This window comes from Rattus norvegicus, chromosome 2 (assembly GCF_021556685.1).
Source record: "Rattus norvegicus strain SHRSP/BbbUtx chromosome 2, alternate assembly SHRSP_T2T, whole genome shotgun sequence".
NCBI classification, from domain to species: Eukaryota; Metazoa; Chordata; class Mammalia; order Rodentia; family Muridae; genus Rattus; species Rattus norvegicus.
In genome coordinates, this window is record NC_141535.1 from 221,814,944 (window position 1) to 221,839,308 (window position 24,365).

General features: G+C 47.0%; 1 protein-coding gene across 14 annotated transcripts in view; it reads left to right on the forward strand.

Annotated features, from left to right (window-relative positions):
* The first annotated feature begins 22,875 nt into the window (after positions 1 to 22,875).
* The window catches only part of Lef1 (lymphoid enhancer binding factor 1), a 113,291-nt gene continuing 111,801 nt past the window's right edge, over positions 22,876 to 24,365 (forward strand). For 4 of the 14 annotated variants that reach the window (XM_087614984.1, XM_087614975.1, XM_087615001.1 and 1 more), the window contains exons 1-2: positions 22,930 to 23,138; positions 23,457 to 24,340. In XM_087614984.1, the coding sequence (XP_087471110.1) occupies positions 24,134 to 24,340 (207 nt within the window). In that variant the 5' untranslated portion in view covers positions 22,930 to 23,138; positions 23,457 to 24,133. 14 annotated transcript variants of the gene reach the window in all.

Genomic DNA, 24,365 nt, shown 5'->3' on the forward strand with positions numbered 1-24,365 from the left:
CATTAGATCTCACACAAACAATGTGAGCATACCCAGGTGCATGTGTGTGCGCTCGGGAACACAATTTTGGGCACGGGCAGGACTTGCAGAGTCTAGAGCTGAGAAGAGAAATGTTGCTTAAAGAAGTAGGTGTGGAGGAGAGAAGCGAGGAGGACTAAGACAGCTTCCAGGCATGATGGAAGGGCATCCCAAAGAAGGAATAGGGCTGGATGAGACCAGACAGACAGAGGGCACACGGACGAAAGGGAAAAGGTCTTAGACGTTGTGCTTTGTAACAGGGAAGCTTACTCGAGGAAATAGGCTTTGCTGGAAATGGAGAAAGGCCATCAAAGAGAGCTACCCCAGAATGAGTTTTCATGGGTCATTGGTGTATAACTATAATATGTATATTATTATGTGGAAGCAGGAAGGAGACATAACACAATGCCCACATAATTATTTTGCACTGATAGGGTTATGGGTGATTGGTATTTTGTCCTTTTCCTGGAAAAGAGTGGGCTAACAGAGGAAGAAAATGCCCTATTTCAAGAGGAAACGTTGGAAAGCAGACAAAACATTAATTCAACACGCTCAAGAACTTCAACTAATGAGGGAGAGATCAGCCTCATGAGGATGTGGCATAAAATACAGAACTACTATTACTGCTCACATTTGGAAACACCACCCGCACCCCACACACCCTCCCGAAACTCCCAGGACACAGCAGTGCTAACTCAGAATGCAATGGCAGCGCGTTCTCCAGACGCGCACCACTAACTCAGTGATTTTTTTTTTTTTTTGCCAAATCCTTTCACCACCAGCTCTGCTATTTAACAAACGTTTTGTTTAAGCCAATTCAGTTTTTAAACACGATGGTACATAGAAAATTATAATAAAGGAAAGGCTACTAAGTAAACATAGTGTGTTGTGGGGTGGGGAGCTATAGTTCTAGCAAGATAGCCCTCAACAGCTCAAGGATTTTTAGTGTGGTGCTGGATACCGCTGGTCTGGTGGAGGCAGGTATGAAGAAGGAGGGGTTAAAGGTCACAGGTACTCCTTACTTGGGGATCTCTCCAGGCCTAAACTCCAAGATAAGAACGCCCGTGCTAGTAGTTACTTAGTAAAAGTCATAAAGGATCTGAGAAGAGAGGTGGAGAAAGACGAGATGTGGGTGATTGAAATGCCAGCTGTCTGTCCCTCTGGGCAGCAACAATGATTCCTCCAGTATCAGACACAGCCCAGAGGCAGCCTACATAGAGGGCCAAAGAGCAAGGCACGCCAATTGCTGTCAGCCATAAGCTGGAGGGTCGTCTCCTGAACATTAACCCTTAGACACTCCTGGGCTCCCCTGCCTTAGAAAGGCAGGCCTCAGATTCAAAAGCTAGAAGCCACTGACAGACTTAACAAAGATGAAGAAATGTGGATCAGGGCTCCAATAGAGGCTTAACTCCAGGGCTAAACTGAGACTCCAAAACAGAAGGAAATGGCTTTCTCCTTATTCAAGTCAAAGGAATTTATTGCTGGGTCTGTAAACTTCTCAAAAGCATCTTCCGTACTACAGAACTAAGGCTCCCTGACCCCAGAACCTTGCAGACACTGGGAGGCCTGATGCAGCTCAGCAGGAATAGAGCCTATCCCAATGGGCCTGGCTTTCTTCATCAGCACCAGAGGACCTTTTAAGTTATCATTCAGGAATAGACCCATCAAGCTCGTGTGGTGACACAGGCCTAGGATCCCTGCACCGGGAGGCTAAAGCAAGGGGATTTTTGCTTTGAAAGTTTTTTTTTTTTTCCTCTTTTTCGGAGCTGGGGACCGAACCCAGGGCCTTGCGCTTCCTAGGTAAGCGCTCTACCACTGAGCTAAATCCCCAGCCCCTTGCTTTGAAAGTTTAAAGATGGCTATGGTCTACATAGCAAGTTCATGGCCAGGCTAGGGGCTTGGGAGACTCATCATAAAGGTTTGCTCAGGGTGTTTCTTTTCTTCTCTCTTTTATTATTGTGTGTGCATGCATGTTCATGTGTGTGTATCAGGGGTAGTCATTCTGAAAGTACGGTGTGCAATCTGCCTTTCCCTTTTCCTTTACGGGTCCTGGCTTAGACGTCTCTGAGTAGTCTAGGCAGAGAGTCCCTGGATCCTGGGATTACAGAAACAGGCTGCCACAACGGGCTTTTCTTGAGTTCTGGGGACTGAAATGGGGTTTTTATAATTACGAGGCAGGCGCTTCACCAACTGAGCTTGCTCTCCAGCCTTCAGTAGACTTTTTAAAGGACTCCAAGTCGCTAAAATGTAGCTTTCTTATGAACGACACAGACAGGTGAGAAAATAATTGCAGCTTATTATTAATAATTAATGTGTGTGCATGGTGTGTGTGTGTTAAGTGTGAGTGCCCGGGTGACGACTCTCCGCTGTGGACTCCAGGAAGCAAACACAGATATCAGGATTGCTCGCCTGACAAGCACTCTAACCACTGAGGCGTCCTGCCCAACTACATGCTCTTATTTCTTAAGAAAACTGGCTAGGAGCCAGGTGCTGATGACCCACACCCCACTCCTTTAATCCCAGAACTGGGGAAGCAGAAGCAGGTGGGTCTCTGAGATTGAAACCAGCCTGGTTTACAGAGTGAGTTCTAGGCCTTGTCAGGGCTACTCAGAGAAACGCAGTCGGGGGGGGGGGGGGGGGAGGAGAGGGGAGGGGGGGAAGGGGAAGGAAAAGGAGGAAGAAGGGAAAGAATTTTTATGATTTAAAAAATGATTTGTGCATGTTTGTCTGTGCCTTTCGATTCACTGGAGCTGGAGTCACAGGCAATTGTGAGCCACAGTGTGGGTGGGTGGGAACCAAAATCAAGAAGAACAGCAGCCACCATCAACTACTGAGCCACCTCTTCAGCACCCCCAACTACACTTTTTACATTTTTTTTGAGAAATAAAACAATTATAACATCCTCCTTCCCTTCTCTCCCCACCACCCACCCATATACCCATCCTTGCTCTCTTTCAAATTCACGGCCCCTTTTTTATCAACTGTTATTACATGCACATATATATACACATATTCATATATATATAATTTATTTATAAATTTATATTACACACACACACACATACACCCATTCCTAATATGAGCTGCTCAGCCTGTATAATGTTCCTTGTATGTATGTTTTCAGGGCTGACCACTTGATACTGTAGAAGCAAATGGTGAGCTCTTTTCTCACGGAAGACTGTTTCTCCTGCCCACAGCAGTCCTTCGTTGTCTGTAGCAATGGCACCTTTTTTTTTTTTCCTTTTTTTCCCCTGGAACTGGGGAGTGAACCCAGGGCCTTGCACTTGCTAGGCAAGCGCTCTACCACTGAGCTAAATCCCCAACCCCACCTTTTAAAAAAAAAATTCTCAGTTTTTATTTGTATCGTGACAGGATAGTATGAAGCAAAACTAATAGTCCTGAATAATTTTTTATTAGATTTTTATTTATTTATTTACATTTCAAATGTTATCCCCTTTCCCGGTTTCCTGTCCATAACCCCTTATCCTATCCCCCCTCCTTCTTCTATGAGGGTGTTCCCTCACCCATCCACCCCTCCCTTCCCTCTTCCCCAACTCTAACATTCCCCTGCACTGGGTGGGGAGAGGGGATCCAGCCTTGGCAGAACCAAGGGACCAATGACACTTTTAAAAAGAATCTTTACCCTTCTAAAAGAGCCATCATGTTCCTTCTAGTAACAGTACCCCTGCTGCCTTTAGAATGGTTTATTGTTGGGATTGTGGGGGATCACAGTGTTAACAGGGACCAAGAGTGTCTTGGTCCTGTTACTATATTTATATACACATATTGTTGTAGATATTCTTTCTGTCAACAAACAGTTATTCAACAAACTCTATTCATGTGTCATTAACTGTTGTGGGTACCTGAATTTACAGCAAAGATGGGAAGAATGTCGTCAACAACCAAATCTCTTGCCTCCAGGGAACCACAATCTAAAGGGTGAGATGGTCAATAAACCCATTAATAATCTATACATGGGATGCCTGCAAGTGATAAGTGCTGGGATTAAAGCATTTATTAAAGAGACAGACCATAAGAGGCACCAGAGGCTGGGGTGGGTGTGTCACTTTGGAAGCACATGAACAGACAGGACCTTACTGGGAGGAAAATTTGGCAAGGTCTGGACGAAGTTAAGGAGAAAGCCTAGTGAGGGTCTCAGAACAGATGGGTATGGAAAGAGAAGATGTGATGCAGGGGCATTCCTGAGTGGGGGATGGAACAAACAAGCCCTCTTGATCTGGTAGAAGAATGAGAAGAGTCATGACACAGGGCCTTGGTAACTGCTGGGAAACGGTAACCATCTAGAGAGCTTAGGGAGGGCCGAGCCCTGGACTGTCCTGGGTTCGAAAAGGTCCCCAGCAGCAATTCAGACAAGAAACAGCGTGGAAACCAGGAGAATGGTGAGGTGGCTGGTTGTAAAATCCAGAAGGAAGCTGAGTCAGAAGAAAGTAGCTTTTACATCTTGTAGATGAAGTATTTGTTGACAGATTGTATGTGGGACATGACAGATGAGAAAATGTGAGGTGGAGCTTCTGGCCTAAGCAAACGGAGCACAGACCTGTTTCTTGTGAGAAGACTATGCGAGAGCTGACTAAAGGAGACTAGAAGCTGCATTGGGACCCAGAGAGAGCTGTTTTCTTGGAACGGGGTGTTGCTATACATCCCATATGCCAGCCTCTGCAACCTAGGGTTACAGATTTGTCTCATACTGTATACGTGACTTAGAAGTTGGATTTTAAACCTGTGAAGTTTCAGATAGCTATTGGACACTCGGATGGGGAGGTAGTCGCCATTTGGAGAGAACTCAGGGAGCTGTTAGCACATAGAAGGCATGAGAGTGGATGAAGTCAACAGGGCAATGAGTGGGAAAGAGAAGAGACAAGGAAAGGCTAGAGACAAAGGGACAGAGCAGTGGCCCAAGAGGGCGGGGAGGAGCCCGAAGTTGTAGGATTCTGGGAGCAGGGGCGAAAAGTATTTAATAATCAACTATGCCAAATGCTAGTGATGGGTTGGATGATGGGACCGCACTGACCAGCAGGCCAGCAGTCTGAGTAGAGAGGGACAGTCTCAAGCACATTTAGACAGACCATGCTCAGGAAAAATGAGAGACATGCATATTCCTTTGCTGTCTTCTTTTTGCCAATGATTTCGGTTCTGCTTAAAACCTAAAGAAATGTCTAGGTTCTCGGGGTAGGTGGCAGGGAATAAAGCCTAATTTAACAGACCTCCAGTTAGTTGACTACTCTGAAGGTCACTCTTTTCACAGTACAGCATGCTATTTGAGATACTAGTCTGTCTGTCAGGCAATGGGGCTGGGAACCAACTTCAGGAGCTGGCACATTTGAAACACGCCATCGGGTCATACTTCTTCCTCTACATGCATTATGCTATTTATACATCGATTTCTTTCATTCTGGGATACTGGGGGTTGAACCTAGGACCGTATGCGTGCTGGGCTAGTGTCTGCCACTGAGCTATATCCAGTTTGTCCTTTCCTTTTTAAAACTTTTGAGCCGAGTTCTTAACTTAGTTGCTCGGCCTGGCCTTGGGATCCAGCTTGGCAGGCCTTAAACAGAGAGAGATTGCAGACCAGCACCGAAAGTTACTTAAAATTCTTGGCTCTACTTTTTATAATCTGGACTTTTGATGTGACTGTTACTAATTTTCAGATGTCGCTAGCTGGGGGTGGGGGGCACCGGAGGTTGGCTTTCCCTCCTCGTGCATGCTAGGCAGATGCTGCATTATTACTCAGCCACAGCCTCGGTCTTCTGCTTTACTTTTAACTACATCCCGAAGCATGTGTACTGCTCGATATCGTGTTTATCTGGCCTACGTGGTAAGCAGAGGACTTGTGAATGTGTAAGTTTCTCCTTTCTTTCTTGGTAAAACAGAGCACAGGAAGAAAGGGAGGAGCCTGCGGCCATCCTAAGCCCCCCCCCCCCCAGGGATGCCCAAAGTTCTATTCAAATCCAGTAGCAGCAGCAGAACAGAGAGATGTGAGGTCAAGTCACTTCGCCAGTGTTCAAGGTGGGGCTGGCGGCGTAATTATTAAGTCATGGCACAATGTAAATTGAGTTACCAAAATGAAAGGAGAAATTGCCCCTTTTTCCTTTTAAATTAAATCTTGTGTCATGTTCCCAGTCAGATTTGAATACAATCCTGGCTTTTTAACTATATAAATTAGTCTTGATGTTTGCACTGCAACTTTCATTTGATTACGGATTTCTCTTTCATCTCCAACAGGAAGACGCTGTAAGGAAACACACACCAGCCACCCCGGTTAATGGGAGTGAGGTGGAGTGTCATTCACAACCACCCACAGTGAAATTGTTATTTTTTTCCTCTTCTTTAATAATAACAAATAAATAAGAGGGTAGGGAGAGAAGTTATGGCTGAAGAAGAGTTACTTTCATGAAATGTTTCTTCCACAGTGCTGGAAACCCTAAGATAACAGCCCTGTATTCAAATATGAAAGGCAGAAAATGTAATTTACTCGAAGCATTAAGTGAGACAGAATAAGAGGGTTATTATCTTTTTTTTTTCATCATCCATAGTAAGCGAAATGCTCACAGTAACCAATGGACAAATACGCTTGGTTTTTGGTATTTTTCCTTCAAATTGTAGTAACCGATAAGTAAAACACAACAGTGATTTTCATATAAAGATTATTTCCGCTGCTATTGCTAGAATCACGGGGCATCACTCCTCTGTGGAAGGCAGACACCCATTTTGGTTTACAAGGAGAGAAACAACAGGAAACATTTGGTTATGTAACATCTCACTTCTGCTTCATGTCTAAGATTGTCACAGGACATAGTGTTCATCCCCGTCCAATTGGTCCTTACACGGAAGCGACAGTTATTATCCTAATTTTCGGGTCCGTTACTGCTCATTTCTTCGGTTGTCATGCAACGGTACTTCTCAGGGTGGCTCTGTGGCAACCCGTTCACCTCTTGGGGACCCAAATCGTCCCTCCTAACACTTCTAATTCCTTCCATTTTCAGGAGTCCAGCTATGAAAAGATCTCATAGCACACCAGCGGAAACAGTTTATCAAGTGATTTCACACACCTTGCCTGCTGCAGGGCCACCAAGAAGTGCCAGCAGGGGAGGGAGTGGATTGAAAAGCAGAGAGAAGGTGTCAACCAGCTCTGAAGGCCACATGTGGAGGAAATCCTTAACGCTGATATATCAGTGTTTTTATCTCCTTCACAGCACGTGATGGTCTTCAGGATTTGGAAGAGTAACCCAGGAAATTCTGACACTTGGTTAAAACGTTTCTCTGACCTTAGCTATGCTTTGGTTCCTTCCATAGTCCCCTTCTGGATATTTCTGGCAAATCTGGAATATATATATATATATATATATATATATATATATATATATATATATATGTGTGTGTGTGTGTGTGTGTGTATGTATGTATATGTATATATGTATATGTATATGTATATATATATATCAGTTTATTTGGGGGCTGAGCCTCTGAGCTCCCATTCAATTTTTTTAAATGTATTTATTTATTATATATGAGTACACTGTAGCTGTCTTCAGGCACACCAAAAGAGTGCATCAGATCTCATTACACATGGTTGTGAGCCACCATGTGGTTGCTGGGAATTGAACTCAGGACCTCTGGAAGAGCAGTCAGTGCTCTTAACCATTGAGCCATCTCTCCAGCCCTCTTATTCAATATTTAAGCTGCTTGTCTTTCTACGTGTTTGGGGCTGGAGGACCTTGGAAGTGGAGGACGAGAGATGGAGGAACATCCCGTTTCATAATGGAGGCGGGGTCAAGACTACCTTGCATCTGTGTTTTTTAACATTTGCCTTAGGAAAAAACCAGGAAATGCTCTTTGTTTTTAACGAGTACGGTTCTGTGCTGCAGCCGGAAGAATTTTGCTGTTGCTGTGTTTAATGGATGGTACGTGTGGACTAGAGCTGAAGGCAGCCTATTCTATCGCCCCCGTTCCCCATCCACCAGACCCATTTCTGTTCCTGAGATGCTATTGCCTCTGGAAATCACCTATCACTTGCTCCCAGAGTCTCCCTCCCTGAATTTTCGTGTCTGCAGAGGCCTTTTCTGAGTGTTGCGATCTTGGATGCACTGCCATTTTTTTTCCTTCCCGTTTATTATGCTGAGAACACTTGGCAATACGTATTATCTCACTGAATTTACTTGGCTGGTGCTTCAACACTTCAGCTGCCGAGCCAAAAGCCCGGTATCCACTTCTGTCTTCTCTTATAAAATGAGTGATTAGCGTACTTCTAGGAAGGCGGACTTTACTCCCACAGGCCTTTTCAAATGGAGATGAGAAATTACAGAATTAAAGGGATCTATTAAAGCAGCCAGAGGTTGGCATCAGGGATGTCTTCTGTAATCACTTCTCCATTTTAGTTTTGAAAAAGAGTCTTTCGCGGAACCTAGAGCTTACTCATTAGACTAGATGGGCTGAACAGCAAACCCCAAAGGTCTGCCCATCCTTACCTGATCCATCGCTGGTAAGACATGAAACACCATGCCCAGTTCTTATGTAGGTGCCAAAGATCTCAACTCAGGTCCTTATACTTGTAGAGCAAGCATTTTACCCACTAGCCACCTCCCCAGCCTAATATCTATATTTCTTATAAAAGGATCTATAGGTTCTTTTAATATTGTTTTATTAGTAGTAGTCTATGGCAGTTTGAACCTGAATGTCCCACATTGGCACATGTACTTGAATGGTAGATGGTGGAGTTTGGGGATGCTTAAGAGAAATGGCCTTGTTGAGCAAAGTGTGTTCACTTATGGTGGGCTTTGAGCTTTTAAGGCCTCTCCCCACTCCCGGTTTGCTCTCCGTGTTTTGTTCTCACAGTTTAAGATGTGAGCTTTCAGCTTGCTGTTCTAGCTGCTGTGCTTGCTTCCTGCTGCCATGCTGTTCCTTGCTATCTGGAACTGTAAGCCATAAATAAACTATTCCTTCCATAAGTTGCCTTAGTGTTTTGCTGCAGCAACAGAGAAGTAACCAATACTGTGTATGTGTGTGTGTCTATTGCCTTTATGTGGGTTCCAGGTATTGGTCATCGGTGGGTTCCAGGTATTGGTCATCGGGCTTGTCTTTACAGGAAGCACTTTTACTTGGAGGGTCATTTCACTGGCCCCTTTTAAGAAAAGGACAACACACATGTAGTTTTCTACTGTAAAGGCACAGCAAGGCCAGAGGAGCTGATTCTTCTCCCTTCACCTCCTCCTCCTCCTCTTCTTCTGTTTCTCCAGACTTGTTTTGTGTTGCCCTCCACTCTCTTTCCTCCTTCTCAGTCTCTGAGTGCTTGAATTTTAGGTGTATGCCACCAGAACTGGCAAACCAGCTTCTTGATTTCCTCCAGAAATGGCCCTGCTTTCTTTTGCTTCCCTTCACCTTCTTATTTCAGAGTGCACATCTCTGAACAGAGTGAAATGGCTCATGAAGGTATTTGGGTAAAAACTAAAGGCACAGACCAGAGGAAATTTACTACCTTAGCCATGAGTACCAAGACACAGATGAAGAAGTGTAGCTGAATGTGAACTCTGTGGAGGAAACAGATACCCTCCACGTTATAGATTTCCTAAGAAAACTTTGATCCCAAAGGACTCAGAGAGCTCTGAGATTGGCAGTTTTACAGGGCAGGAAAAAAAATAAAAGGGTATTCTAGAATATAAAATACAGAATACCTCAGGTTCTCTGCTGCTTCACATTTAATGGTGAATCCATTATTTAGAGTGTGGAAGAAATGTCCAATCTAACAACACACTGAGTCACAAATACTCATTACACATAGATTGTGGGTAGAGACCTATCATAATGCATTCAAGTGATTATTACAAAAGCTAGGCACCGGGGTACATAACTGTAATCCCAGTGGGAGACTGACACAGGAAACTCATGAACTCAAGGTCAGGTCGGGTTACACAGTGAGACCCCATTTCAAAACAAAACCAGAACCAAAACTCTATAAAAGATTATTACTATTTTGAACTACTCACAAAAACTTATTTGGCCGCCTAATGAAATAGAAAGTCATGTAAATAGTATACAAGAACATACTGGGGTTCCATTTATAGGTAGAAATAGTTTATGTCCGTATTGAATATGCAAAGCTTTGGTTTTTTTTTTTATTATTCCCTAATCAATACAGTATAACAGCTATTTACCCAATCTAGAGATATTTAAAGTATATGGGAGCAACCAAGTTCACTTCTTTCCAGAAGTCGCATGATCCAATGAATAAATGCAGAAAAAGTCTATAATCAACAAATTTCTGGCTAGCGTTCTATGCGATGAGGGAAACTGAAAAGCTTCTGCTCTGAAATCTGGAAGGGGACAAGGGACACACTCTCCCCTTCTTAAAAGTAGCCCTTGATGTCTTAGCCACATCAATAAGGGAAGGGAAGGAAGTAAAAAGGAAAATGGTAAAAGTCAGATTATTGTGATTGTTGACCATCTGACTCTATTCTTGGGAGACTATCAAGACCCCTACCGCAGGAGTAGCTCTGCTGAGCCCTCTCCTCAAGGGAGTAGAATGCATAGCCAATATACAAGAAATGGGTAGGTTTTCTAAATATTAGCAAACACACTGAGAAAGAAATCATGAAGGGAATTCCATTCAAGACAACAACAACAATAAAAACTACCTAGGAGGTTGGGGATTTAGCTCAGTGGTAGAGGCAAGGCCCTGAGTTCGGTCCCCAGCTCCGAAAAAAAGGAAAAAAAAAGAAAAAACAAACAAAAAACAAATTTTGGGGCTGGGGATTTAGCTCAGTGGTAGAGCGCTTACCTAGGAAGCGCAAGGCCCTGGGTTCGGTCCCCAGCTCCGAAAAAAAGAACCAAAAAAACAAACAAACAAAAAAAAACAAAAAAAAAAAACAAACAAAAAACTACCTAGGAATAAACCTAACAAAGAATGTTTAAAACTGTGGGGGGGTGGGGGGTGGGGGTGGAAAGATGGCTCAGCGGTTAAGAGCACCAACTGCGGGGGGGGGGGGGGGGGGGGAGGTTTGGGGATTTAGCTCAGGGGTAGAGCGCTTGCCTAGGAAGCGCAAGGCCCTGGGTTCGGTCCCCAGCTCCGGGGGGAAAAAAAAGAACCAAAAAAAAAAAAAGCACCAACTGCAATTCCCAGCAACCACATGGTGCCTCACAACCATCTGTAATGGGATCTGATTTCCTCTTCTGGTGTGTCTGAAGACAGTGTGCTCATAAAAATAAAATAAATATTAAAAAAAATTGTGCGCGCGCGCGCGCGTGTGTGTGTGTGTGTGTGTGTGTGTGTGTGCGTGCGTGCGTGTCTAGAGGTGACCTCCATTCACATTGTAATAAGGTGTGTCTCTGTATTTTAAATCGTTAATTGCTGCACTTGCAGAGCTAAATGCTAACAGATTCTGGTATTGTCATTGCTACGGCCCATTCATTCCTAGTCTTCTGTTTTGTAAATTCTAAAGAAAAGATCACACTGTCCCTAGACTGTTCAAGAGTTGATTCTGATGTATCTCCTTACTGATTGGTTGTCATAAAGAGATGATGGCCAATAGCTAGGAAGTGGAAGGCAGAACTTCCGGTTAGAGAAAGGGACTCTGGGAAGAAGAAAGGTCTTTTTGCCTGGAGATGAGAGAAAAAAGAGCCGCGACTACAGGACTGGCAAATATAGCTAGCCATGTGGCTAGATGGTGCTAGGTGACCGTCCGGTTTTTTTTTTTTTTTTTCTCCTTTCTCCCGGAGCTGGGAACCGAACCCAGGGCCTTGCGCTTGCTAGGCAAGCGCTCTACTACTGAGCTAAATCCCCAACCCCCAGTTAGGTTAACTTAAATGAGCTAAGGCCTACGCTCCGAAATAGTGAAAGGTCTCAGTGTCTTTATTTTTGGCTGGTGCGTCACCAGGGTCCTACAACAAATCGCTACAAAACTTCAAACACAGGGAGAAAGAAACTGAAGTTGACGCTAGATGACAGGAAGACCTCCCGTTCAGAATTCAGCAGATTAATATTGCATGTGGAGGGGTCATGGCTATGCTACCAAAACTGATCTATGGATTCAATACCATCCCTACGGGAATCCAGTGACGTTCTTCCCAGAAACAGACAAATAATCGTAAATTGATAGGAAGCACAAATGACCTCGAGTACCAAAGCATTCCTGGGCAGAAAGAGCAATACTGGGGGCATCACGATACCTGACTCTTGAATTTTACACAGAGCCATAGTGCTGGCACCACAAAATAAAGGACCAAGGGAGAGGAGAAACCCATTCAACTACCGGTACCTTTCTTTTTTTTTTAATACAAAGGTGCTAGGACCCTGGATATTCATATGCAGACAAATCAAACTACATCCATATTTCTCATGCCAAACAAAAATTAACTTAAAATACATGAAAGTTCTTATTTGGGGAAGGGGACTGTTTTGAGACAGGGGGTTTCTCTGTTTAGCCCCGGCTGTCATGGAACTCTCTGTAGACCAGGCTGGCCTCACCTGCCTCTGCCTCTGAAATGCTGGGATTAAACTTTTGAGCCATCACCTGCCCAGCCAGATCAAAGCTCTTAATTCAAAGTCAGAAACTGCTGGAGTAGAACCTAGAAAAGATACTTCAAGAATCAGGTGTGGTAGAGGACTTTTGGAAAAGGAGTCCAACAGCTTAGGGACTAATAGCAAGACCTGAGGCACAGGACTGCATGAAATCAAATAGCTTCTCCACAGCAAAGGACAATCTGGAGTGAAGACATGGTCTACAGCATGGAGGGGAATCTTCACCAGATACACATCTCACTGGGTATCACCAGAACTTGAATAAAAAAAAAAATGAAACAAACCAATCCTGGATCATCCAATCAGGAAACAGGCAAGTGAACTGAACAGGCAGCTCTCAAACAATGAAGTACAAACAAATTGGCAAACAAATATATGAAAAGAAAAATGTTCAACATCTTTGTCCATTGGGAAAATGCAAATCGAAATACAGAGAGATTTTTTTTTTTTTTATCTCGGTCCAGTCAGAATGGATCTTTAAAAAAAAACAAAAACCAAACAAACAACAACAACAACAAAAAAGACCCAGTAACCAAATGCTGGCCAAAAAGAGGGAATGGAGAGGATGAACTATTAAGTACTGCTGGTGGGAATTAAATTCGTCCACCATCTTTGAAAATCATGGCGGACCCTCCTGGGCATACAATCAATGTAAGGAATGTCCATTAGCATTCTAAAAGGAATCCTGTGCATCCGTGTCTACTGGCACAGCTACCAGTGGGCACTTCGTGGATAAGCCCAGGTATCTACCATGACTGGATAAAGAACATATAGCAGTCATAAACAATGTGTTTATTTTGCAACCATCAAGAACAGTTAATGTCATTTGCAAGAAAATGGATGGAATTGGCTGTAGTCATACTCAGTAAAGCAAGGTAGACTCAAGACAGACATCGTGTGCTTTCTTTCAAATACTGAATCTAGACAAGTAGACTATTTGGGAAGAGGCAGGGGAGTAGCAGGAGATGGGGGTGGCATGAGGGGGGTAAGGGGTGGACAGGAGAGGGTAATGAGTGCGCATATGCTAAAAGTCTATGATATTTTTCAAGACTGCCGTGAGGAAGCCCTTTGCTTTTTTTTTTTTTTAAGATTTATTTATTCATTTATTATATATAAGTACACTGTAGCTGTCTTCAGATACACCAGAAGAGGGAATCGGATCTGTTTACATATGGATGTGAGCCACCATGTGGTTGCTGGGAATTGAACTCAGGACCTCGGGAAGAGCAGTCGGGTGCTCTTAACCACTGAGCCATCTCTCCAGCCCCGAAGCCCTTTGCTTTGCACAATGAATATCTGCTCACAGATTTTTTAAAAGAATAAATACAGGAGAGCACATAGTGTTAAGTTTCAAACCAGACAAAGGCTGAGGTACCAATTTAATATTTCAAAGCGGACCTGGCTTCTAGATTCTCCCAGCATCCTTCAGTCCTTACCTGTTACAGAAGATGGTTAGCATTTCTGCCCTCTACTAGCTCGGGGTCTAGGCTGCCCTTCCCCCAAAGGCTCTTCCCTCTATGATGGAGACATTTTGGGTACCTGCCCTTTTGTACCTTTGGCCTCTTGGCTGCTGCACTTGGTTCCTCTCTCTCCCCTCCCCTCCCCTCCCCTCCCCTCCCCTCCCCTCCCCTCCCCTCCCCTCCCCTCCCCAAGTCTTCCCATGGCTCAGTCCACTCTGGACTCTCCCAGATGTCCCTGCCTTTGGCTATGCTGTCTCACACGTGTACAATAAACTTTGTCTTCCACCGTACCTAGGGGCAGTCATGTCCTTTCCTTTCCTTTTTATTTCTTCCTTCCTTCCTTTTATTTTTATTTATTTATTTTTCTTTTTAGGTTATATGTAAACACAACAAACAGCTGTGTTTTATACAAGACCATGGTCATCCTTGAATTTAGCACCAGGTCCCGGGGGCTCTAGAACCAATCACTTCTTTTGAAAAGAGAGTGATACATAAATTTTGGATATTTGATTTAAGTAAATTATATCATTAAGATTAATTTAATGTGTTGCTTTTTGGACTTTTTTTTTTTAGTTTAAAATAACACATGTATCTTTCGTTGTATTTCCATTCATGGTAAAGATCAGGTTATTTATGGTTACTGCTGACTGCATGCTGGGTAATTTTATATTGCCACTCTACTTCATATTCTGTGATGTTGAACACACACACACACAAAAAAAAAAAAACCCAAAATGCCCCTCTTCATAAAACACATATTCCAAGGGAGAGGAATCTAATAAACAAGTACGAAACAAGCTAGACAGTGAGGGGGAGCTGAAAGATAAAGCCAGTGTTTCTCAACCTGTGGGTTGAGACCCCTTTCCCAGGGGTCACCCAAGACCATCAGGAAACAGAGATTTACATCACAGTAGCAAAGTTACAGTTATGAAGTGGCAACAAAAGTGATTTTATGACTGGAGGTCACCACAGCAGGAGGAACTGTCTCTGAGGGTTGCAGTAGCATTAGGAAGGTTGAGAACTACTCGATAAAGCCCATAAGAGAATATAAAGCAGTCGGGATTGCAGCCTGGGTGAAGGCGGGTTGGCTGGCGTGCTGTTTTCCTAAGAGCCAGGAGGCGGGATGAAGCTGGGGAGGAAGGCCTGAGGTATCTACCAGCTGCAAGATGCTCCACTGAGGTTGCAAGAGCAGGATCGTGGAGCCTGTTACAAGCAGAGAGCTCTGCACAGCTGGAGAACCAATGCTTCCGGACAACAGTATTCAGAGGCAGCCACGAACTAGTTAACATAACCCTTGGGAAGCCTTGCCTAGGAGGCGTGAGACAAAGGGCTTTATTGTGAAGCACGAGGGATGTGCACAGGAACCCAGAAGAGTGGAGGCCGGAAGACTAGCGGGGTGTCTACTACAGGTGTGCAGAGGAGAGTTTACCCTAGGAGTAGAAGTTTCACTGGGGACGGTTTTTTTTTTTCTCCCGTAATGCAAAGTCAAGCCGTCTAAAGGCTACCCCGAGAAACTGAAGAACAAAGACCGCGTTATCTGTTTAAGTCAAGCCCTAAAACACATTTGGGAGGCTGGAGAGTTATCTGAGCTGACAGTCAGAATTTACTGCCTAACTTGATAGGAGAGTAATTAATCTCTCTGCTTTGTTTTCTGCCAACTCAACCTGAGGGAAGTGGGGCCCAAGATCTGGAATTGGCAGAGTGAGAGTACAGGACCTTTTAAGTCAAATTCAGATAAGGCCATTTAGATTTATTCTGCCAAATACATGTTTACCCGAGCCAGATGACAGTGCTGTAGCCTAAACTGTTTGTACTGGCACTTTCAGCCTTCTGAATTCTCTGCCCTAATTGGTTATTCTGAGTTTTAAGTGTAGCTGGGCAAGACACAGTTAAGAGCTAGAAACAGTATTTTGTGCGCGCGTGTACACACACACACACACACACACACATTAGTATAGACAATTTCATCCAGTGAGTGGTTTTATGGACAGAAGCACTTTAAAACAAAGGCATTCTCGGGGTTGGGGATTTAGCTCAGTGGTAGAGCGCTTGCCTAGGAAGTGCAAGGCCCTGGGTTCGGTCCCCAGCTCCGAAAAAAAGAACCAAAAAACAAACAAAAAACAAAAACAAAAAACAAACAAACAAAAAAGGCATTCTCTAGGTCAAATGTGGATAGGCCAACTCCCTCCTTTGAGAAAGAAATGAAGATTTGAAACAGTTACTCCGTTTCTAATGAAAACGAGTACATGTTAAGTACAAGGATTTGCCACCAAAAGTCACATGAAAAGCTGGAGGGTCCATCCCAGACTCACTGACAGATTGATGAGACCCTCACTGAAAAACTGTTCCATGCCCGTGTAAGGCCATTTTCCAGGCATTGATTGGATGTAGAGCCTGTCAGTCAGGCGCTTTCCCAGAGCAATAAACTGTATGGATCACACACCTCAAAGGCAGGCTGCAGTCCCTGTAGGTGGAACTCCTCTCAGTGTGTGCTGGGAGTAACTGGGTGCACGGTGAGACTAAGGACCATGTTCTGCATTCATCTCCCTATGGTTTGGTTGGTTCCACTGCTGTCTTTGGGCAAGAGGGCTGTTGCTTTGGCTTCTAGCTTCAAACCAGGGATTAGGGGCTTGCCCAGTGTTGGCAGAACTCTGGAAGTTGCAGAACACAAAGTAAGGCTGGCCATCTTAGGAGATACTTTTACCAACATTCAAGAGGCCCCTCAGGCACCATGTGCACCGAGGGGACAGATTTCCAATCCCACAGAAATCCCCTTAGGCATCCTGCCTTCTTCAGAGTTTCTTTCCTTAAAGAGAGACCCCGGTTTGCTGTCTCCCTTTCAGTATTTTCAGTGTCTCCTTACTGGCCGCTCAAACAAGACAAAGAGAGAGCCACCGCGCTTTGGCAGGACGCCTCCTCTGGCCACGATTAAATTTTAAGACGTTTGTGTTTGTAAAACTGTGAAAGGAAAGATTGCTGCTGGCCAGTTACCTGGATGGAACCCACGTCTCGTTTGTGACTTTTGGGGAAAGGTACAAATGGAAGATGCCTCCTAAGTGCCAGGCAAACCCAAATGGCTGTGGAGTGCCTTCCAGGAGGCTTCTCAAAGATGGAGGCTGGAGTAGGCGGCAGCAGAAAGCAGAGCATCTCGGGATTCTGTTTCCTTTGGCCTGGAGGTCCCCAGTCAGGGCAAAAGGAGCAGAAGAAACACTGGACGTTCCCATTCTGACTTCTCATTCATCAGTCTGTACGCAGGCTACCTGAAAGGCTTGTACTGAGAACCTGAGGTCAGAAGATGGCTCCGACGGTAGTTTGCCTAATTATGGTCCTAACTACACTCGCCTCCTTCCATTTCACAAGCAGTCTTTGCCACCATCTTTACCACACTAGGAACCCGGGATGCCTCAGCCTGGGACGACATAGTCAGTCTAAAACACGGACTCTGGTGAGATTTACTGTTTCTGCGCATCTTTTAGACTTCCTCTGGCCGTCGTGCCAGGGTTCTTATTGCTATATTTGTGAGTATGTTCTCGTTCTCCATGTGTTCACTGTCCCTACGTACGCACCTATACACTCTGGGGTAATTAACTGTGGCTCTGCAGTTAACAGATTCTCTCCTTTAATAAGCATCTTGCACCTTAATATCTTGCATATCTTCGTGTGTATTAGCTCGTGGACAGGTAGACTACTGCACACCCATTTGCAAAGAAAATGAATCCTGTGAGAGGTTAAATGCCCTCCCACACTTCACCCATTGTGAGGGAGGCAGGGGCTCAGCCCTGTCTCAGACGGGGAAGTAGGATTCTGCATCACACTATTGGGCATTCCTGCCTCCCCCTCTCTGCAGGGAACATCATTCAAGAAATGCTTCAGAGAAGACTTAGAGGCTTTTCACCACAGACCCAAACATTTCTGTGGAGTCTCCGTGAATGAAACATGGGGGCAGACCCATCAACAAGATAATTTCAAATCATCGAGACCAACTGAGAAAGCGATTAAAGATGGTATTAACATCGGTTTTCCAGAATCTAATTTCTGTGGAAGAAATATGCAGTGTACTGTAACAGCGGACAGGGGTTAGGAACGTGTGTAGAGGGATTAAGAAAGCAAGATGCTCAAACAGCATGTGCGCACACGTGTTGTGTCAGCCCTCTCTCACAAAATGTGGCCGCAGAAGAAAGTGTGAAACATGCTGGAAGAAGACAATATTTATGGCTGAAGAAATTCAGCCTCACATAACGGTAATTATGAACAAGATATTTCCCCTAATAAAATTACTGCAAAACAAAATCTGGAGAATCTAAGTGCTTCCCTATGTTGTCATTATTTTATCCCATGTGCTTGAGAGTGATTTCGAGAAGGAAAAAAAAGGGGGGGGAGCAAAAGGGAGCCAAGAGAAAGGGCGCCATAGTGAGATGGCCTCTGCAGAGGGTTGGTTTTGCTTTAGAAACTGGAATGTGTCCAGGCTTGATTTTTATTTTCAATTCACATTTCAGATCCAGCTCCCCAAACTCTTTGATCTTTCTCCCTGTCTCCTTACCCGGAAGAGAACCCTTGGCCTTCTCAGCTGGGAGCTGGGAGCACACGTGGAAAGACTGGCTGGGATCCATATTCTTGCCAAATTTAGTCACACAAAGGGGCCTGAGAGGGAAAAAAGAAAGGATGAAAGCCGCAGCCGCCGCGACTTCAAAGGCCGCGCCGCCGCGCCGGGCCCTGCGCAGGCGCCGCCCTCCGCCGATAAAAGGCGAGACCGGCGTGCGCGGGCGGCCCTTCCGCGCGCGACCGGGCTCTGGGGCGGTCGGAGGGGGCTGGAGGGTCGTCGGAGAGGGTCCGAGGGGACGTGCTTTCCACAAGTCGGTGCCCACGCCACAATTGAGGCTCAGGAGAAAAGTTTTGAGAAAGAGAGGAAAAGAATGTGATGTTCGGGTCCCCTAAACTAGCGGATCCTCGGCTGGCACGTGTACCCCAGAACCGAAGTCCAAGTGTGGCTGCCCCCTGTCCCGATGCCACGCAGGCTCTTTGGTGCCGGGTCTCGGCTTCCCGGTGCAGAGCTGGACTCCTGCACCCCTTTTAGCTCATTCTGTTCCCCTGCGATTATTCGCTGGTCTCCACCACTGTCTGTCCTCAGCCACCCTCAGGTCCGCGCTGCTGTGGCGTTGGGGGCAGGCACTCCCGCCTGGGGTTGACATCCCACGGAGCAGAGTGGATGGTGCTCCCTCCACCCTGCGATGCGGGCACACAGGGCTGACCGCGCCGCCGATCCCGTGCTCGAATCACCCGCCCGGGAGACCGCGCCGGGCTGCAGACGCCAATGGGCGCCGGCCGCGCGGAAACCGGGCGTCTGCAGGCGCCGGATTGGAGAAGGAGGGTTTCACGGTCCCGCGAGTTTCCTGACCCCGAAGGAAGGGGCTTTGGGTTTGTTTTTCTAGAGGAAGAGCCCCTGGGACACAAACTGCCACTTCCCTCATCGTCCCCTTTCTCCGCGACGTCGGTTAAACTGAAGATGCTCACAGATTTAGCATCCTGCGGATGCTGGGATGGAAAACCGAGGTCTCGGTTCCGCCCCTGGAATCACTGAATTCGTTTTTTTCTAGTCCTTTCTCGGCCGTCTCTCGGCGCATCCTCTTCCCTAGGCCCCGCCACCTCCTTCCTTTGGAATCCCACCTAGGTTGCAGCTGGCAGAGAGTCTAGGCCACACAAAGGGAAGATCTGGGGCCTGAGCTGGTGTTAGGACTTAGGGGGCGGAGAGGACTGTGCGGGGGCACTGCGCTTCCCATCCCTGTAATTAAGGACTCTCCGGACTGTCTGCAGAGGACTCCACGTGGCTGCAAAATCTCTAAGGGAGGGAGGGTCTTGGCTGCAAAATCTCTAAGGGAGGGAGGGTCTTCTTGTGTGGGTGTGGGTCATTTCCCCGGTTCCCTGCCCCCCACACCCGCTCAACGTATTGGGCTATGCTCACTCCGGGGCAGAAAGGCCGACTCTGCTCCCGGCAGCCTGGGTTCCGGCTGGGGTTGGGCTCCTGGCCCCCACTACTCTCTTAACCTCCCACCCCCACCCCCCAGAGGCACAGCACGGGCGACAGCTCCCTGTGCAAAAGGAAGTGTTGATATAAAACAAGTTCGCTCCCAAACTAAACCCAAAGCCACCAGGAGGAGAAAAACCAACAGCAGCGCAGCCAGCCCCTAGCAATTGTTTCACGGTCGGAATTAAATCACATCAAAACGCCCCCCTGAAACCCACATCCTGAAGGAGCAAACCTACTACAGCCAACCTCTGGTGGTTCGCTAGAGTTCATTTGAACAACCTGCCTCTACATCCGAGGAAAGGGGGCGGCGAGGCTGCTCTTGCGCCGCACCCACCACATCCCAGATCTAGGATCCCACTCGCCCAACCCCAAGTAGGGAAGAAGCTGCTGCTTATGCTAATAACAGTCCCACAGGAATTAGGAGAGACTGCCCGGCGGCTGGAATGCTATTGCCAGGAAGGCGAAGTCCAGAGACACCACTTCCTGGGGTTACTTCGCCCCTTCTGTGTCTCCTTGGTATTCTGTCTTAAGAGAGACTACTTCACAGGGGAATGTCAACCTCCTTTGCCGATAGATCTTTAAAACACGTGGGCGCATGGTTTTAAGGGAAGCCCTATTTAAGATTTGCAACACTGCTAAAGACAGCACACTGCAGAGACCCCTCACTGCCACATCGCATGGAGAGCGAGGCCATTAGGTGATTTCGTTAGAACCAATGCTTCCAAAGAGGGTTACAGCAAGGTACCAAACGCAGCCACCTATCCCAGCCCTTGTAGTAAAGCGTTCTCCCTAGGTATTGCTCCAAAAAATTCCCATCTTGAGCTCCTAATCTCTGGGACACCTAGAGCTGAGCTCCGTATGACTCACACAGTCCAGATAATTAACGCGAAGGAGAAAATGGGAATTCGAATTAGTTGCAACACTTAAACAGGGAAGATGTAGACTCGTCATTTAATCTCCTTTTGGCTTTCAAAAAATACCCTCTGGCTATTCGTCCCCCCCCTTTTTTTTTCTGGGTTTGATGAAAAGGACCGGTCTACTCCGACTTCTTTGATGAAGCTGCATCTTCCAGGGTTCTGTTGCTCAGTCAAATTGGCTCACTCGGAGGAGGAATTCTGACTTTGTTAAACGTATGTTAGCAGGAGCTGTAAACGTCTGAAAAGTCTGTCCCTTGCTCTTCACCCTAGCACACTAACAGCACTGGAGGCTGCATAGCATCACTCTAAAAATGGATTTATTCCCAACCTTCCTTTTATTCTCCCTGGCACCCTGAAGGAAGATGCCATTTTTGGCTTCTGTAAGGTATAGCCTTGACGATTATTTAATTTTTAAAGACAAGTTTTCGTTATTCTGACTTCTTTCACCAGTCCCTTATTGTACCTAAAACTATCAGATTACAAATGACCAACCACATCCTGTGGAGCCAACCGAACTAATGTATAGCATTGAAAATCACTCCCTAGCAAGCTCCCAACCTGGTGGCTATCAGTAAGCAAAGTTTTAAATGCTGACTTAAAGAACTGTTTAAGTCTACAATGCTCAATAGCCCACAATTACACCTTTAAAGGAGAGATCTTTTCCTAAGCGACCTTATGTAATGTCACTAACACACGATTCGGTGGCGTTTTATTTTCAATCTAAGGAAGATAAAGATACAGTTCTTCCTGTCCCCCCGCTCACTGCTCCCAGGTTTTACAGATGGCTGCCGCGTTGGTCTAATGATTTTGCCTGAATATTTGTCTTGAGGGGAGGGGTTGAGAGCTAAAAATGTGTTTCCAAACTTAAGCCTCACTTACACCGTGACTTTCACAAAGCATCGCCCTTAAAAGTTCTGTCCTTTAAACAAAATGCATCAAAGAGACAGTGGGAACTGGAGAATTTTTGAGGTTTGATTCGTATTCTCATCCTCAAGGGTCCCTTTCACCGGCGTCTCCAGGATGTCAGCAACCGCCCAGTCCTGCCTCCCTCTCCTAGGTTCCTCTTTTCCCTCCTTTTGGGATGTATTTTCCTTTTCTACGAGATCTCTACCCGCTGAGTCGTGAATCTCCAAAAATACATGTTCATTCGGTGGTAAGGACACAATGAATGCGGCAGTGTAAAAGCGATAATTAAGGCTCACTCTTCATTCACTCCCTTCTTACTGATCTTCCCCCATGGTAAGCCTGGAGATTTTATTTTCGCTAGGGTGTGTGTGTCCTTGTCTCCTAAGAGTGTCGTGATTCACAGTCAGTAGAGCCACAACTCTTTTTCCTTGCCTTTCCTTCTTCCCTCTGGTTAGGTGAGCAACGTGTTACATTTTCTCCTTCTCCTTCTCCTAGTCCCTAATTCTCGCCTCATTCCCTCTGTCAGAGCATCTATCAACGTGGTGTCGACCACAGCGCCGGCGGCTTTCTCTTTCATCTTCCTCCCTTTGCCTGAGTGAGGGGGCCAGCGTGGGCGGCTGGAAGGAGGTTGAAGAGAGACTGGCAAAGGACGAGAAGTGAGCTGGGGTTGGGGGAAGGCAAGAGAAGAGATGCTTAGATGATGAAGTTAAGCCATTCCCGTAGAGTTTCTCGTCAATTTCACGTGGGCCACATCGTTCTCTGGGGTGGGTTACACACAGCACCCAGTCTATCTTCAGGTTGTATGTTTTTTTTTTCCCCTCCAGGCATGAACGCGCGCGCGCAAACACATACGCACCCCCACGGCGCCCCCCAAACTATGACTCATTCTTTGGGTGCTAGGAAATGAACTAGGGTTGGGGGAGAACCTGGATCTCCTCCTCCTCCTTCTCCTAGCAAACTCCCTCCTCCCCACCCCTCCAGCGGGCAGCCAAGGAGAGCAGGAGGCGGGGGAGGGGCGGGGGAGGAGAAGCGACGCAAGTGAATAGCTTTGCAGCGCCGGCTAGGCGCGGTGAGGAGAAGCGGTGGGAAGGCGCAACCGCTCACCTGCGGGGCTGCGCGCACCGGAGGGACCGGGCTGCGCTCTCGTGGGCCCTGGCATTCGGACTCGCCCGAAGCCTTGCAAGCGGCCACGCTCCGGCTGTTCCCCGCCGGTCTGCCGGGAGGAGCCGAGGGGCCACCGGCAAGCTCTTTGCTTTGACAGAGGGGAGGCGGGGAGAGAGGCGAGTAACAGCGCCAGCGAGCCAGGCAGAAACTCGAGCCGGGAACAAAGAGGGATTGGGCTCGAGTGTGTGTGCGTGCGTGTGTGTGTGTGTGTGTGTGTGTGTGTGTGTGTGTGTGCGCGCGCGCGCGTGTGTGTGTGTACGTGTGTGTATCGGCCCGAGCTACGGGCTGGAACATTTGAACCCGAAGCTCCTGCTGTGACTCCCCAAGACTCCGCCGTGCCAGCCACTGCCGATTCCCAGCGCTCATCAGCACAAACTTTATTCTTGGCAAACTTCTCTTTTTCTCCCCTCCTCCTCTGCCCCCTCCCCCTCCAGCAGATTAAATGCTCCTCCAGAAGGAAAACCGAAGCGAAAGGGAAGGAAAGAAGCTCTAACGCGGACGTCTGCAGCCCGGGTGGCTCTTTATTGTTTACTCAGAAGGAAGTGGACTTTTCGGCATTTTCTGATTTTCCTCGCACCTCCGCGGAGGCAAACGGAGCCTTCTTGAACCAGCTCTTCTCTTCTCAAAAGAAAAAAAAAATCTAAAAACACCGAAATCAGCATCCGAGGAATCCGCGGAGAGGTTTTGCACGGCGACGCGCCACGGGACTCTCGTTTGCACTTTGGAAAGTCGTGTTCCCTCCGGAACCGGTGTCCTCGGAGCACAGACCCCAGCAGCGAAGGCGGCGTGGGGTGGCCACCCAGCCCTGGCAGTCTAGCCTAGTGCACGCGGAGCGGGGCAGACGCTCCCAGAGGCGCCAGCGGCTGCCGCCCTCGCAGTCTGGTGCCCTTCGCCCCAGGGCCGGGAGCCGGCGTCCTTCTAAGTGGGAAAGCGCGGCAATCGCAGAGGCTCTTGCAGCTGCTCCAGTCGTGGGCCCCTCGCTTGCCCACCCAGCTTCCATTCACAGTCCTCCCACACTCAGTCTTCCAGCCCTCCCCACCTCACATCGACCTCCCCTTCCTGCTGTCTCCGAGTGTTCCCGCGGCGGAGCGGAGATTACACAGCCGCCGGGATGCCCCAACTTTCCGGAGGAGGCGGTGGGGGGGACCCGGAACTCTGCGCCACCGATGAGATGATCCCCTTCAAGGACGAGGGCGATCCCCAGAAGGAGAAGATTTTCGCCGAGATCAGTCACCCCGAAGAGGAGGGCGACTTAGCAGACATCAAGTCATCCTTGGTAAACGAGTCCGAAATCATCCCAGCCAGCAACGGGCATGAGGTGAGTGGGCGGCTGTCCGGAGAGG